Source organism: Leuciscus leuciscus (assembly GCF_965113295.1).
Source record: "Leuciscus leuciscus genome assembly, chromosome: 21".
NCBI lineage: Eukaryota > Metazoa > Chordata > Actinopteri > Cypriniformes > Leuciscidae > Leuciscus > Leuciscus leuciscus.
This window is the reverse complement of record NC_138745.1, coordinates 20,491,045-20,509,222: the sequence shown is the minus strand read 5'-3', so window position 1 is coordinate 20,509,222 and position 18,178 is coordinate 20,491,045. Positions and strand designations below refer to the sequence as shown.

The following is an 18,178-nucleotide window of genomic DNA, read 5'->3' as shown; positions in this document are numbered from 1 at the left end:
AAACATCTTCAGCATTTTGACAACGCGTGTTGCAAATACTCATAACGCAACCAAATACAGAAACGCGCTGCAAATAGTACAGACCTCCAAGGAAATGTTTCAAGGTGACCCTAACAAGAGACGAACCTGGCTGGGGCATGCTTATTGTTCAATGTCTACTTGTCAGTGGTGTTGTTGATGACCTGAGGTGAGGTGTTTATTTTAACGTCTGCAGCCACATTTAACATTTGTGCATTTCTGTATTTGCTTGTGTTGTATTTGCAGCGCGTTTTTGTATTTGGTTGCGTTGTGAGTTTTTGCAGCACAAACGGATGAAGGTGCTTTCTTAATTTGCCACCGCCTTGCATGACTTGCATAACAATGTACGTAACTCCCCTATACCAACTAAGCTACTGAAAGAGATGCTTCCAGAAGTTATAGATCCTCTTCTTAATATTATTAATTCATTATTGTCATTAGGATACGTACCAAAAACTTTTAAGATGGCTGTTATTAAACCTCTTTTATTTAAAAAAACACAACTTGATCCTAAAGAATTAGTTAATTATAGACCAATTTCGAATCTACCTTTTCTGTCAAAAATACTAGAAAAGGCAGTCCTCACAACTGTGTTCCTTTTTAGAAAGAAATGGTATCTGCAAGGATTTCCAGTCAGGATTTAGACTGTATCCTCCAATCTCTTATCATTCGATCCTGGTTGTATCTCTATTAGTGTTACTAGATCTTAGTGATGCATTTGATATATCGACCACAACTTTCTTTTGCATAGATTTGAAAATGATGTTGTCATTAGTGTAATTGTGTTGGCATAGTTCAAATCATATTATCTGACTGTTACCAATTTGTAGCAGTAAGTGAAGAGGTGTCATATCGATCACAAGTTCAGTATGGAGTACCTCAAGGCTCAGTACTAGGACCGTTGCTTCTCACCCTGTACACGCTACCCTTTGGGAGATATCATTATGGTGCATGGTGTTAGTTTTCACTGTTATGCTGATCATGCTCTTTATTTCTTCGCATCACGACGAAACTTACCAATTCACAAAATTAACGGAATGCATAGCTGATATAAAAAATTTTGATAACTAGTTATTTCCTACTACTTAATTTTGAATAAACAGAGATTCTAATTATTGGACCAAAAACCTCTGCAAGTAATAATCTACAACAGGGGGTTTTCAAAGTCTAAGACAGTGGGCCTCCCTTTTGACACAACTTACCCAATTGGGCATCAAGACCTGCAGTGTATACGAGGCCTTCTTTTCAGAATAATAACAATTTAACTTTTTTAATTTATTAATTTAAACTAATTATTAGCCTATAATTTTTACCACTCTCCACACCTCCCCTGGCATGCTCTGGCGCCCCCTGGGGAGGCACGCCCCACACTTTGAAAACCCCTGATCTAGAATATTGTCTAACACTTGATGGATGTTCTGTCAAGTCTTCGTCTTCAGTTAGTAACCTGGGTATGCTCTTAGATACCATTCTTTCATTTGAAAGCCACAGTTTTAGCATCTGTAAAGCCGCATTTTTCCATCTTAAAAATATATCTAAATTTTGACATATGCTCTCAATGACAAATGGACAAAAGTTAGTTCATGCATTCATGACCTCAAGGCTAGATTATTGGAATGCTCTACTGGGTGGTTGCCCTGCACGCTTAATTAACAAACTCTGGCTGGTCCAAATTACAGCAGCTAGAGTTCCTAGACGAACTAGTAAAAATGACCATATTAGCCCAGTTCTGTCAACATTGCATTGGCTCCCTGTATTAAACCTTACATACATTTTAAAATCTTGCTAATTACTTGCAAAGCATTAAATGGTTTAGCTCCTCAGTACTTGAGCAAGCTCTTAACACATTATAGTCCTTCACGTCTATTCTGGCCAGTTGATAATCAACTGGTGATCAACTGTAGATCCTTTTCTTATTTAGCACCCAGAACACTGGGGACAAAACCGGGAACACTTCCTTTAACATCCGATGTACTTGTTACATCGTAAGAAGAATGGAATCTACGCGAATATTAGTCTGTCTGTCTCTACCTTATCCCGAGGTTACCGTAGTCAGCCAGATCTGGTCCATCCAGATCAGATGGTGGACATGCACGACCAAAACGCAACCCTGAATGTCAGCAGAGACCGTGTCTACTAGACAATCCCCTGTGAAGGCCTTGTCGACATGATAGCCACAGATCCACAGCAAAAACCACAAGAACCAGACAGGTCCAGACACCATGTTCATTCCTTGGTCCGAGGAGAACTGGTCCCCTTGACTGAGCCTAATTTCTCCCAAGGTTTGTTTTTCTCCATTCTGTCACCTGGTGGAGTTTGGGTTCCCTGCCACTGTTGCCTCTTGTTTGCTTAGTTGGGGACACTCAATATTCAACCATATTATTGATCTGACTGTACTGATCTTAGTGAGCTGGAAGATGTCATCATTTTTGGCAAAACTGCTCTATAGATTAAATGAACTCATTTAATAATTGATTATCTTTACAACGGAACCGAATCAACAATGAACTCAGTCTCGAAACAGAGAATTGCAATTGCTTTGGCATAGCAGGCCCAGGGGTGATGTGCCCCCTAGGAGTGAGAGCACACTCCACGAGAAGTGTTGCATCCTCGTCTCTAGCGAACGGCGACTCTCTAACAGACGTCTGCAGAGCAGCGGGCTGGTCGACACACAATACTTATGTGAGATTTTAGAATCTCCAGGTTTGAGCCAGTTTTGTCCTGTGTGTTATCAGGTACGAACAGGCAAGCTGCATGAAACTGGCCAGATGTACTGCTTGCACATAGCGCCTTCCCCTATCTGAGGTGGTAACGTGCAAAAAATAAATAACAAAAATAACAAAAAGAAACAGCTGAAGTGACCTGTTCCCATTGGAAGAACTGTTATTTCTGTCCCTACGTAGTATGAGGGACTACACGGCATATGTGGGGCATTGGGAAAGTCATGATGTAGCGAGTGCACTTGTTATCCAGCCCGACTTCTGAACCACCAAACCTCGTGACATGGTTCAGCTTGTTGTGCCGTTTTCCAAAGGGACCCCTAGTGTCAGTAGATCGACATAATGTCGACGTGACTGACAGATTGAGAACATCTTGGTTACTGTTGTAACCTTCATTCCCTGATGTAGGGAACAAGACATTGTGTCCCTCCTGCCACAACACTGAACTAACCGCTGAAATGACCGGGGCACTGTCTCGGCTCCTCAGCACAAACCTGAATGAGTGGATGCAAGCCACCTCCTTTTATACCCGTATGTCTAGGGAGTAGCATGCAAATTTCACTCGCCAATTCTCATTGGCCTTTTCTTAAGTATCAGAGGTGTTTGGAGCTCCCAAGTGTGAACCCTAGTGTCAGTATATCTACAAAATGTCTAATTTCCTCCATCAGGGAACAGAGGTTACAACAGTAACCAAGGCACCGACAAAACGTCTTGCAAAACAGTAACCGACAAAACGTCTTGCAATTATCTATTTTGTGGAGAAAATACCAGCAAAAGTAGACAGAACCTGAAACAAAAGAGCTCTTCTCCATGTAAGCAGATGAAGAAAATAGTTGACAGATTAAGGGTCTATTTAAAGGTAATTTACGTCAAATTACAAAAATTCGACAGCATTTTGGTGCTGTAGCTGTTACATGTGTGAATTGCGGATGTGATAAATTTACGAGAATAAGAAATTTTTATTGCAATTTTAATGGGTTTTGTGTATGAAAGTGGCCACTGATTGCCTTTCAAACAAAGATAAATACTATGCATCGTGAACAATAAAAACATCAAAATGTTTGAATGAGATGTAATAAACAAGGGAGAATGTTTATAGGAATCATCTCTTTTACCTGAAAGAACTAGATTATTTGTAGCTGAATTGAAAATAAAACTAAATTTCCCTCATTATACCTCTTTACACTAAGCCATTATAAAGGTCTGATGAGGCAAAAAATCTAGTGTGGCAGTGGATAAGCAACACCTTTTGTGTAGTGAGGATTCTGGCAAAACACTCGAATGTACACGTTAGTCTAAAAGTGTAGCCACCGGCACTGGAATGTTAAATAATATCGGGACTGACAGAGTAAAGTGCCCCAACTGTGGTCCTGTCATGATTCATGTCTTGTTTCACTGGTTTTGTGTTAGGATTTTAAGTTGTGGTGTTTTCTGTTACTATTGTTTCTGTGTTCACTGCCTATGTTCAGTTCCTGTGTTGGGCTTTGTAGTCCTTTTGTTGATTGGTTCCCCCTGTTAAAAAAAATCATGAAATCATGAGAGGGATCACCTCCATTTTGGCCAAATGAGCCAGTACTATAAAGTCTGTCACAAAGTCCTTCAGATCTCCTTGATCTCCTTGACGGAGACTCTTAATCCTCACAGCTGGATCCATGAGGAGTGAGGTTTTATAACAAAATAAACTTCAACAAATCCAACACGGACACCAGAGAAACAATAGGAACAGAAAACACAACAACTTAAAAGTCAAGACAGTGACCACAACAGAAGCTGACTCTTTCAGTCAAACTCAGGGACTGTTGTTTATGACGTCCATCAGAGCATTAAATAATTCAGCATCTGTGAATAAAGTATGTTTGTGCACATAGTAGCATGTCACTGTTCTTACCAACTGCTTTCAGAGAGTTGTACTTATTCAGCGCCAGGCCTGGTATGCTGAGGTTGCTTTGAGGATGAGAGAGTCCGGCCGGTGTACCAAAAGGGAAGCCGGCATTGTTTAGATGGTACTGTTCTGGAATACAGAAGGATAGAAGAACATTAAAATGAAAAGTTTGTATATGAGGGTACAATATTTCATAAATGAAAGTATGAAGTTTGAGGTCAATAATATTTCAGCAATTATCAAAAGCAACAGTAAAGACATAATGTTACATAAGATTTATATTTCAAGTACATTTTTTCTTTTGAACTCTATACATCAAAAATATATATATATATATCACAATTTCCACAGAAATATTAATCAGCACAACTGCTTTCAACATCAATAATAAAACTTTCTGAAGGATCATGTGACACTGGACACTGGAGTAATAGCTGATGAGTAGTTTATCTATTTTCAAAAGCACAAACTACTCTGTTATGTGCAGGCTGCTGTTAGTGGGAAAACATGCTGTTGATTGAGTCATTTTGTTGAACTGCAATAGAGAACTATTTAAATCCGCTCTATATGCAGTGACCCTATATTGACCATTGAAATGTGGTTCAGATGCTCCAGCCTGAATGACCTATTTTTCTTTGTAAGCTGTGGGTGACGGCACAGGAAGGACATTGATGCATTTAATGAATGTTAGATGTTGCTTTCTTTTTTCCTGTTTGTTCCATTACTCATTAGTCACATCTCATTTAACACGAGCGATGTGTTGAGAGATGTGGACAGCCGTTCTTTTAGGGCAAACCTGTGTTACACATTCTGAAATCATCATGGCATTTCCAAGAAGTGGTAATGTGTTTTTAATGCTTTAAATAAATGTTGCATTAAAGCCAACAGTATACCCTTCAGTGTGTTAATTCAGACAAGTATACCCAAAAACTCTGTCGGGGACTGTTCTGATGTCATCATGGTGCATCAAAGGCATGTCTGGGTAATTCTAATGTTGATTTTCATGCAAATTACATCGGTTGAACCAAGCTTGCTCAAGATCATTTAAGGTATTCTCTGCTTTTTAGTCTCTGCAGGTGTAGATTAGCTGTCTTTTATGTTGTTTAAGGGAAGTTTTACGCTTCTCGCCAGGTCTCTTTTCTAAACCTTAACTAAGAGTGTGATGCCCTAAGGACATTATAATACAACATCAGCACTGATATTAACCACCATTTACTATCTATGTGCTCTCTTGACACTCTCGGCTGTGTTTGATAATGATGAAGAGTAAAGGGAGGAACTAATGAAGAGGGTTTGTCGGGGTAAAGCAGGATGCAAGGCTTAAGCATCACAAAGAGAAATCAAACCAGACTGTTCGTAAGATTAAGTATATGTGATCTAATTGAGCGAGAGGGATAGATGAGCGAGGGTGATGTACTCTGTACAAGTTAATGTATTCATTAGGTATTTCTGACTAGACCTTTGAAGTCAAAATCATTGTAAGAAAGTCCCGAGGGGTAATAACAGCTTTTGATACATTATGTAATATTTTTAGGGCTGTGTGCATTATGTACTGAGGGGTTTAGCATATTTCAAAAGCAGTTTCTGAACAGTTTTCAGATTCCTAAAGGTCCTAAAGCGCACTGCATTGTTGCTTTCCATGTGACCCTAATACAATTATAAATGTAATGTATGATAAACATTTAGTTGCTGTGGAAAAATATGTCATCAAAAATAATAACCAGATTTACAAACAACCTTTTCTCTATCTCCCCATAAGTGCCATGAACTGTTTTTTTTTTTTGTGTGTGTTTTTTTTAAATAGCCAGTGTTGTTGTTGTTAACTAAAACTGAAATAAAATAAAATGTAAATATTAAATGAAAAACTAAAATTAGAAGTGTTGCAACTAATGGATATATAAGTTGAAGTTGAGGTACTAAAATTACTAAACTAAATTCAATTCTAAATAAATTAAAGCTAATTAGAAATATAAAAAAACTACTAAAAATGACAAATAACATGCACATAGTGTATATACAGGGTTTAAAATGAACACCCGGCAACCCGCCAAATGCGGGTTCAAATCTACTGTGGCGGGTAATGCATATCACCACACTAGCCAATTTGGGGGATATGATTCATAAATTATGTTCTATCAATTTGCATGGCATCGGTATCAAAGTCCTTCACCTAAAAGGAGCCATTAGCAAAAATGAGGGTCGCGCGTAAAGAGGGTCTTTAAAGGGATAGTTCACTTTGAAATTAAATTTTGGGATGTTTTAGCTTACCTCAAGGGCATCCAAGATGTAGGTGTCTTTTTTTCCGCAGTAGTTTCAATTTTGATATTTTTAGGTCAAACCGTTCTTGTCTGTCAGTCATATAATGCAGGCCGATGGTCACTGTCTCAAAGAGCATGCACAGAGTCCAAATTAAAACAATTCCCCATCGTTCAAATTAAACAATTCCCCATCATAAGTACACATTGATGGCCTAAGACACGAAACGAGCGGTTTGTGTGAGAAAACGAACAGTATTTATATAGTTGTTACCTCTTATACACAGCCATGTCCAAGTGATCTGAGAGCGCGGGCGGGTATAGATATATACACTAGATGTCGCCTTGGCTACGGTTTCGTTCCAATGAACTGCCGTAGCCAAGGTGACTTCTATTGTATATATCTATACCCGCCCGCGCTCTCAGATCACTTGGACGTGGCTGTGTACAAGAGGTAACAACTATATAAATACTGTTCGTTTTCTCACACAAACCGCTCGTTTCGTGTCTTAGGCCATTAATCGATTGGTTAATGCTCCACCAGAGCCCTAGGAGACAATTAAGAGACACATTTTTCCTACCCGTTCTCATAAATACCGCATGGCCAACTCTTTTGGGCAAAAATATGATAACATAATGTAAAATATATTATATTTAAAATATATATATTTAAAAAATATGCAAATTATTTTCAACAGCCAACAAGTTTCGGTGAAGCCTATAGCCATTCCATCCCTCTAACTATATTCTTTTTCGAAAGCATCCATGTTACGACTTGTTAATGTTATGAAGTGAACTGAGTTAACATTTAGCTGAGGTTTTTTGGCTTCAGGGACAGACTAATGTATAACTCAAAACAAAGTGAGATCCCAAAAGTGACTTCTCAAGCCCATATAAACTCAAAGGTAAACATCCTGCCTGTCATATTTGGGGATGGCAATGTGAATTGAATGGGGGATTGAGAATGTGCAGCAGAGATGCACTAATATGGGACGGGGTGGCATCTGTGCATTTGTGCGTCATTGTTCATGCTCTTCACTGGAGTGCCACCATTTCCCACTGAAGGCCTGTTGTGTATGTTCTTAGTCCTGAAGCAATGTAGACGTCTGTGATGCTTTAGTGTGAGGTATGTCTCCTTGTGAGTGCGCGTGTGTGTGTAGTGGCATATAAAAACAAAGCCTGAAATGCCAGAGGCAGAGAATTAAAGAGCGGACTGCATAAGGGGAAGTCTAAAATTGGACCGTTCGTCTTTGTGTTGTATGACACTGTCATGCCATAGCACATGTGCTCATATAAACACACTTTCTGATGCCTGATATTAACCTCTGCTCACTGGATAGCTTGAGGTTTAGACTTCATGCCTGTTATTTAAGTTTAAATTTTTTTCAAAGGTGAAAATGGGGTGGATGTGTTTTACCTATGCCAGAATCTTGCAAAATTACAGAAAATACAATATTTGTGTCTTTGGGCATCTTGGTAAGAAAGCATATGAATACAATCGTGGGTTCACCCAAAAATGAAAATTCTGTCTGAAAGACCTGTCTCTGACCTGAATGAAATACCTTCAAGTTGTTCCAAACCTGTATGAATTTCTTTCTTCTGCTGAACACAAAAGAAGATATTTTGAAGAATGTCGGTAACCAGACAGTTGATGGACCCCATTGACTTCCATAGTCGGGAAAAAAAAATACTATGGAAGTCAATGGCGTCCATCAACTGTTTGTTTACTGACATTCTTCAAAATATCTTCCTATAGATATTATAGCAGGTTTTACTTCTCTTTTTCTTTTTTCTTCATCCTATGATGAATTGTTCTCTATTGGGCCAGGAATTTCAGCTTCAGTTAAGTAAATAAGGTTGATTTTGATTTCATGTTGATTGTAAATGAAAGGGGCTGTTGCTTCAGCTTCAGCTCATATACAACATAATGCTATTGGTGCCACAACATCCAACATCTCTTTCCGGGCATCTTGTGATTACACAGCCTCAGGCCCTTGAACCATCTAGTGCTTATCACATTTATTTTCCCAGGCACTGTGGCCATGTAATGTTCCCAATTTAACCCCAGATAAAAGCCAATGCGAAGACATGTCTTTTGACCGTGATATTAAATGTCACCTTCCCAGATCAAGACCAAAAACAGCACAAGAACTATAATCTTCACACTATTACTGAGGACGCAGAGAGTACGCAGTGAGATGTGTACAGTCACATCGCTTAAACCTCTAAGCACTTAGGAGCGAAACTTAAATCCCTTTCATAAAGAGCAGAGGAAAGTGTGCCGCTTAAGCCTGGCACAGACGCTGGATATCAGCATAAACCCCGCATCAACTGTAGGTCTGAAGCCCGCTGTGTCTCACGCCCGTGTAAATCCACCCAGTGCAATCGACCTCGCTTGTGTTTAAAGATGAGTAAGAAAAGGAGGTTCTAGATTTATTTTCTTCTGGCTCTTGAGGAGAAATGGAAATTATGGGGGAGAAAACCAACCAGAGAGAGAGAGGCACTTTATCTAGATCAAACTCACTAGTGGCAAGATGCACACCCGGGAACATTCACTCTAATGAGGGTGAGGGTGAATCTCAATAAAAGTATTTTATGCCCGTTACTAAATAATTCTGACTGAAGTATTTGAAGATTAATGAATGAAATTGTGAATAAATCATTGTATTGCAGTATTTTTTTACTGTAATATATTAAAGTATGCATATTTAAAAAATATATAGACACATTTTTCTAGATATTCTCTCTCTCTCTCTCTCTCTCTCTCTCTCTCTCTCTCTCTCTCTTTCTCTCTCTCTCTCTCTATATATATATATACACCTGTATATATACAGTATATATATATATATATATATATATATATATATTATTGCAATATTACAAAATATAATGCAATTTATTTATTTTAATGGCAAAGCTGAATTTTCATCAGCCATTAAAAAGATTGTGTATATACAAACATATATGTTCATATAGTTTTTATATCTTATTTATTTATTTTAATGTTTGAGCTTTTGAAAGTCAGTGGGGTCCAATGCTGTCCATGGAATAAAGAAAGTCATAAAGGTTTGGAACGATATCAGGGTACATGTCAGAATTTTTATTTTTGGGTTTACTATATATCCTTATAAGATGTGATTTGCTCAAACTGAGGGCATAATTGTGATAGCTCAGAGATTTGTTTGCATGACATTGCAACATTCAAACCTACATCCATTTGGTTACCAGCCATTGATTGTATATGAGGAAAGTAAAGATGAAAAACCGCACTCTCAGGTTCTATTTTCATACATTTATTATTACCATGCCCTCACAGACGCGTTTCGGCCTAAGCCATCATCAGTGTGTACCAGAAATCACCGAAAAGATTGTTTTTTAAAAGAAACACATCGCAGGTGAACCTCATTCCGCAAATCATCAGCACCTTCAGGTGCATCAAGTTACCAACATTGTGGAAACACCAGGAATAACACAACATACCATATATAATGTCCATGTGACCCTTATGAACAATTTATACAATTTCGAATTACATGATTTCATAAACAATTCAAAGGCAATAATTCATTTAGACCATTAGGGTATACTATTTGAACTGTATAAAGAAATTAATTTCAGAATACATGGTAAATACATTTTTACATGATTTCAATGACAAATAACATGATTTCATAAAAAACAATTCAAAGGCAATTCTTCATTTAAACCATTAGGGTATACTGTTTGAAGTGTATAAATCCAAAATGCCTCTCGCTGAAGAAGGTAACGCTCCCTATTTCCACCCCGTTGAAAAGGTTTAACTAACTCAATGCCTTGAAATTTCAAAGTACAGATATCATGTCCAAACTCATTAAAATGTCTCGCCACGGGTGACTTGATATCATGATTGCGTATGTTACTTTTGTGTTCGTGTAATCTTGTTCTTAACTCTCTTTTTGTTTTACCAACATAACAGAGCCCACATGGGCATTTGAGCAAGTAAACAACAAAGGACGTACGGCAAGTAATTCTCCCTCTCACAGAGAATGTCTTGCCGGTCCGTGGATGTGAAAAGGAATTACCCATAATCATCGCATTACAATTAATGCAACTCCTACAAGGGAAATTGCCCGGATCAAGGGCTGTAAGCCAATTGGTAGGCGAAGTGTAAGAATCAGCTCTAACCAGCATATCTCTCAAATTACGTGATCTCTTATAAGCAAAAAGCGGAGGGTTTTGAAAAGTCTGGCCGATCTGTGTGTCACTCGATAAAATATGCCAATGTTTATTCACTATTGACTTGATCTTACCCGAAAGGGGAGAAAATGTCGTAGATAAGACAACTCGATTATCTGAAATGACTGTTTTTTTCTTAAAAAGTGATTCACGTTCAATACCACGTACCCTGTCCAAACTCAAGTCGAGATTCATATTATCGTAACCTTTTGAAAGGAACCGGTTATATACTACTTTCACCTGGTTTTCAAATTCTTCATCAGTACTACAAATCCTTCTTATACGCAAAAACTGACTATACGGGAGGCTTTTTTTCATAGATGGAGGGTGATAACTTTTAGAATGTAAAAAAATATTCTTATCTGTGGATTTACGATATACTGTCGTCTGAAGAGTCTGTCCAGTAGATCTAAAAACCTTAACATCAAGAAACGATATAGAAGACATACTGTATTCCAATGAAAATCGTATGGAGTCAATTCTGGAATTTAAGAATTCGTGAAATTGATTAAGTTCTTCAACTGTTCCACTAAAAACAAAAAACACATCGTCAATATATCGAAACCAACACTTCAAACAATGATGAAAAATGTTACTTGAAGAATACACAAAGTCTGCTTCAAATTTGCCCATGAACAAGTTTGCATAATTAGGGGCAAATGGAGATCCCATCGCCGTACCTTTCACTTGATGATAAAAACCGTTTTCAAATTTGAAATAGTTCATGGTCAGCACTGTATGTGCCAAATCCCATAAGAACTTTGTAGGAGGTTTATCAACATCTCTAGATTTTAAATAATGTTCTAAAGCACATAAACCTAAATCATGTGGAATATTAGTATAAAGGCTAGTTACATCCATAGTGCATAACAAATCAACATCTGATACATTGACATTCATCAGTTTACTCAAAAAATCAGTAGTGTCCCTTAAGTATGAGGGTAATGTCCAGACAATTGGCTTAATGTGCCAGTCTACATACTGAGAAATAGGCTCAGTTAAGGATTGGCAACCGGCCACGATTGGACGGCCTGGAATAGTTCCCTCGCATTTTTTGTGGATTTTCGGCAAGGTGTAAAAAACCGGTCGTACTGGATGAGTTTGTAATAAAAAGTCAAATTCCTCCTTAGTGATGTAATTGTCTGATTCGCCATCAATCAAAGTTTTTTTTATCATATTAAAGAAGCGACTCGTGGGATCGCAAGTCAGGGAGGAGTAGAATTCCTGGTCTCCGAGTTGATTAAAAATTTCATTACGATATGAATCTTTGTCTTGTATTACAACAGCACCACCTTTGTCGGCAGGCTTGATCACAATTGAAACATCTTCACTAAGAGCCCCCAAAGCTTCACGTTCTCTGATCGAAAGGGTCGGGAAGAAATGCCGATCTCTTGTGAATAAGTGAAAAACATCCTGATCAACCAGCCGGCAAAAAACTCATGCACTTATTTCATTATTTATTGTTGTTTCAATAAATAATTGTTTTTATTTATTTGTTGTTTCTTTTTATCGCTGAAGCATATTTTGATGGACTGTGATGGCTTGAACTCTTTTCAGTTGACTCTGAAAAGACTTTTAATAATGTATGAAGAATGAAGACCAGATTTAGTTTTAGAATCTTTATCAAAGATAAACTTTCTCTTATTTTCTCAATTTTTTTTTAATTAACTTTTAATTTTTTACTTGTCTTTCACTTTTTTCACATCATAAATATAGCCAAGGTAGCTGGCGTTAAACAATAAACAAACAATCAACAAGAACAGAAAGTGAGCAGCTGTAAGTCAGTAATTCACAGTGTACGTTGTCATGCAATACTCTTGGGAAGTGAACCCCGTTGGGAAGCTGTGTGAGCAGACATGTACAAAAGTGATGCATCCATAAATGCAGAATCTATAGTAGTGTTTTTTTTTTTTTTTTTGCATGTTGGGAGAACATGTAAGTGATCTCACCGCTGCGGCTGCGAAGCATCCTGGCAGAGATGCCATTTGCACCGACAGATGTGGTGCTGCTCAATGGTCCATCCACAGGACTCACCTCCCCTCCTGGCTGCTTCAGCAACTCCTGCAGAGTCCTGTGAGGAGACAAGAGTAATCATTTACCCAAACATTAGATACAACAGGGATGTCATTCAGGATTGAATCAAGAATGCTTTTATATTTACCGTTGAATTCTTATATTTGATTTGAGGTAACAGGAACTAGAATTGTAATTCCCAATTGAATTTTAGGAAGTACAATTCAAATTCTATTTTTAAATTTATAAATGCACTACAATTCAAGGGTTTGGGGTCAATGTCTGATAAACACTCACCAAGGCTGCATTTATTTGATAAAAAAATACAGTAAAACAGTAATATTGTGAAATTATCATTTCAAATAATTGTTTTAATATATTTTAAAATATGATTTATTCCTGTGATGGCAAAGGTGAATTTTCAGCATCATTACTCCAGTCTTCAGTGTCACATGATCCTTCAGAAATCATTCTAATGTGCTGATTTGGTGCTCAAGAAACATTTATTATTATTATTATCAATGTTGCTGAGCTGCTTAATATTTTTTTTGGACTTGTGATACTTTTTTTCTTCATGATTCTTTGATGAATGTAAAATTTAAAAGAACAGCATTTATTTGAAATATAATTTTTTACAACAATGAAAAAGTCTTTACTGTCACTTTTGATAAATTTAATGTCCTTGCTTAATTTTTTGTTTATTTTCTTTCGTAAAACATAATCTTTCTAACCTCAAACTTTTGAACAGTCGTGTATTTATACTAATTTAATCTGTGAGCCCCTCCACTGAAAGATTGTTTTATTTTTTTTATTTTTTTTTATCTCATTGGACAGTTTAGAGTAACAGGAAAGTAGGGGGGAGAGATAGGACAAAAAGATCAAAACATGACTCCGGCTGGAGTCAAACCCGAGTTCCCTTGAGCCAACAGTGCATATTTGTGTCATGGAAAAGTGCGCTACCATCTGCACCAATGAGTCTGACAGAAATATTAAATTTTGTGCTTTATGTTCTAATCTCATATAAAAGGTGAGATCAGAAAATGATTGTATCTCATTTTGCAGACATTTTGTCATAGGGCATTTAATCAGAGCAGTCCTGTCCATAAAAACCACATCCCTTCCCTGTTTTGCTGAAAAAGTAAGGGTAAAGATCTGTAGCTATGACAGGGCATATCAGTATAACATTAGTGGTTTGGAGCTGTGAGTCCCGAGGCTGACAATCAGCATATTGTCATATTTTATCAATACTGTCATTTAGCATCTGCTGGCAGTCAACAGACTGTTTGTGTAGCAGGCAGTCAATGAATTCACACTCAATATGTTCTCTCTACACACTGGATGCACTTTAAATCCATTACACTAGTCACATTAAACAATAAATATGTCTAAGCAGTTAACAACTCTTGGCATTCACAGGACTGCAGTTATGTTGGCTTTGTCCTAGAGTTCCCGAACCCTTTCCTGCATCTCTGTGTCCTGGGTGCTGTGTTCTTCAAATCCTTGACACTCCATTATTGTTCTATTTCCTACGGCCTCCACTTGCATCTCTAGTGAGCTCTCTAATTCTGTCCAACACCCTTTAACCAACAAGGGACTGTGATGAGATCTAATGTGATTGTCAAGCACAAGCGCACTGGCCTTTGGCCGGCCGATGCCAGTGGCAGTAGGCCACCACGGCCTAAGAAAAACAACACATCAGAAAGGCATGAGAATATAGTCATCCTGGTGATGACTTCTTCCAGGGAAGACAGAACAAGCATTTGCAGTGGAGCAGGGAAACAGATAGCAGTGCAATTGGATGGGAGCAGCCGTTCCTGTGCTATCTCCGTTTGCATCCCATCCTAGTGTTTTTGGAATTCTCTTGAGGAGAGTAAAACTCAACTCAAACTAGAAGATAAACATCATCTGTTTGTTCTAGGTCTCTCTTGGGAGCTCACATATATCAGTCATTGGGTAGGACAATGATGGACAGCTGTTCTCCTTTCTCAATTTGTCCATGATATGGGTGCCTGAGCATTTTTGGTCTTTTTGGGTGGACTCAGATGCAGTATAAAGGGAAAATACGGAATATGAGTTAATGTGAGAAATGGTAATGCTCAATATGGCAGCTGTAGTATTTGAAGTTCTCTCTTTTAAGAACTGATCACAAGTTTGCTTTTTCTATATGCACATTTACTTAATTTGTTTAAGCTATGGAAGCGAAATATGACACCATTGTTGTTAGTAAATAAATGTATCATTTGAAATATACAGAACCCCTAAGAGGACACGGTCATGGGAAAAAATATAAGATGTGAGGAAAATGTTTATTTCAGTGTTTTTGCATTCGCTTGCAAAAGTTTTGTGGTTTATTGGCAAAATTTACAGATTTTCATCTGTTTGCAATGAACAAATCAACAAAAGTAATTGAAATAGCTCAACACAACAAATATTTCAAGTGGTTTCGCCAAATTCAACTGAAAATGCAACGTTTAATGACTTCTGCAGTCTCAGAATTATTCAACCCCTCAATGGCAAGCATCTTTAGTACTTAGTTGAACACCCTTTTGCTGTTATGACCTGCTGCAAACGAGATGTATAACCAGACACCAGCTTCTGGTAGCGTTTCTGAGGAATCTTAGTCCATTCCTCATGAGCAATGGCCTCCAGTTCAGAAATATTCTTGGGTTTGCAGTCTGCAACCACCTTCTTCAAATCCCACCAGAGATTTTCTATGGGGTTCAAGTCAGGTGACTGTGATGGCCACTGTAGACTGTAGAATCTTCCAGGAATTCTTATGAATCTGCAACCAAGCCTTGGTGGAATTTAAGTTTCAGCTTCAGCTTCAGCTTCCTCACTGACGGCATGACGTTTTCTCCTGGGACTTCCTGATACTTCAATGAATCCATCTTGCCTTCCACATGCTGCAGGTTTCCAGTGTCAGAGGATGCAAAGCAGCCCCAGAGCATCACCGAGTCACAAGCATGCTTAACTGTAGGCAGAGTGTTCTTTTCAGGATATGCTTCATTCTTCTTCCTCCAGATGTGATCCATAGGGCCGAAAAGTTCCAGTTTTGTTTCATTGCTTCACAGAACAGAATCCCAAAACTTATGTGGCTTATGATTTGAGCACTTTTCTTGTGCTTTTGTCAGTAATGGTGTATGTCTTGGAGTTCTGTGCTGTTGTGAGGGATTCTATTCAGGGGGTTGAATAATTTTGAAACCTTGCTAATAAACCTGATTTGCAATGGAGGTTGAATAATTTCGATAACAAATATACTATAATATATAATTATGTATTATTATACATATTATATATTATATATATTATTATATATAATTATATATATTATTATAATTCAACTTAAAGGGGATTCATTTGTTTGTTTGTTTGAGGGATCTGTAGAAATACTAGTTACAACTATAGCATAACAGCTTTAAATTATATAATTAATACTATTTAATTGTTCATTTGTTAGTTGATCAAATATATTTGATAATTAAATAAAAAATATTACTGAAACATAATCTTGACAAACATTTCAGAGATTTTGTCCTTTACCCATTCTTTACCCATCCCATTTATATGCCTAGACTGTGTACAAAAAAAAAATAGCTGAAAGGAAAAATTGGTCCCATAATTGTTTTAGTATTGCATACATAAAAAATGGCTGACCTGTGGTTTTACCAAGATGGCCGTCAAGTGAACTTACTCGACTTCCGAGATAGACTTCTGAAGCGACTTTTGAGATATTGTCTGTTTGCCTGCAGTATGTGAGCCTTCCTTTCTAGATTTTTCTTATTATCTGTCTCTCTTATCAAGAGAATATGACAAATGCTGTGTGATTACCAGCTAGCGCTTTCATGTTGTTAAGGGGATAACAACTTAAAATCTTTTGGTGGTTGTTTTCATTCATGTCGACATGATTGTCCTCATTGAGGGTGATTTTTAGGATGTTCCATGCTAATGCTCAGACGTCTAAAGTCATTGCCTCCAGCTTTGCTAGACGTCCTGCTGGGCTTTCACCCTTTGCCTCGGTGCATACAGACTCAATCCTGACTCCCGCTGCCATGATGTCTCACTCACACACTGAATATGAGTTGCAGAGAGTGACACACATTTATTTCTCCCACAACACAGACTAGTATGTTTAGAATAAAAGTATGGGCCAGTGTCTCGTAAACAGTGTAGGAGATCTGATAAAAAGGGCATCCTGGGATAGCGCCACTGAGTCCTTCCTGAGGGGTTCAGTTCTGGCAGTCGACCATGCTGGGTCAGAAGCAGTGCTATCTGACATGATTGTTCAATCACAATAGGGCCAATTTGTATCATTCTCTGTCTCTCTCAGGCCTTGTCCACACTATTTTTCTTTTGAAAACGCATATTTTTCTCTCCGTTTTGGCCTTCCGTCTACACTGAGACTGCGTCGAATTTATATTTATGTAGACGTAGCCTCAGTCACTAAATCCTCATTCTGTTCCTATTGCAGATAATGGTGCATTTGTTTCTTACAAACTGCCTCAGGGTTTGCTTTGTAAAGAAGCCAACAACTAGCTGGTATGGACATTTATGTGCTATTTGAATGGCAGATAGTGGTTGTAAGGCAAATAATAATGTGTAAAAGGGTTATTTTTCTACTTAAAAGTATCATATACACTATAGGCCAGAATTACTAAACAGGGCAAATTAGCGTGAGAGTGCAATTCCATGAAAGTGCAGATGGGAGTGGAAAGTTCTGCGCTTGATCTAATGACGACATGCAAATTAAAGAAGACAGGATCATTTCCATAATGACCAACGTAATCTACCAAGAGTAAATTAGCATAGGGTTGCAAACAAGCAGAAATTAAAACTCTAGTGTAAATTCTGCCAGGAAGACTCAGTTGTTACGTCACTTATTGCCTTCACATCTAACCAATCATGTTCTATTACTTGTAGTATAAAAGATTGGTTGTTGCACATGTCTGAGTTCTGAGTTTTTGCATTAAATAATTCCGCAAATACCAGTAAATTGACTAGCGCAAACCTTAGTAAATCACCTTGCATGATTCATTTAAATACTCTCATCCCATAAATTTTGTGTCTGGAAGGGAAAC

General features: G+C 37.8%; 1 protein-coding gene across 1 annotated transcript in view; it reads right to left on the bottom strand.

Moving 5' to 3' along the window:
- The window catches only part of shisa8b (shisa family member 8b), a 32,566-nt gene that overhangs the window by 7,193 nt on the left and 7,195 nt on the right, over positions 1-18,178 (bottom strand). Inside the window, exons 2-3 of the mRNA XM_082151163.1 lie at positions 13,040-13,161; positions 4,627-4,749 (exon numbers count right to left, since the gene is read on the bottom strand). Coding sequence (XP_082007289.1) covers positions 4,627-4,749; positions 13,040-13,161 — 245 coding nt within the window. The remainder of the gene's footprint in view (positions 1-4,626; positions 4,750-13,039; positions 13,162-18,178) is intronic.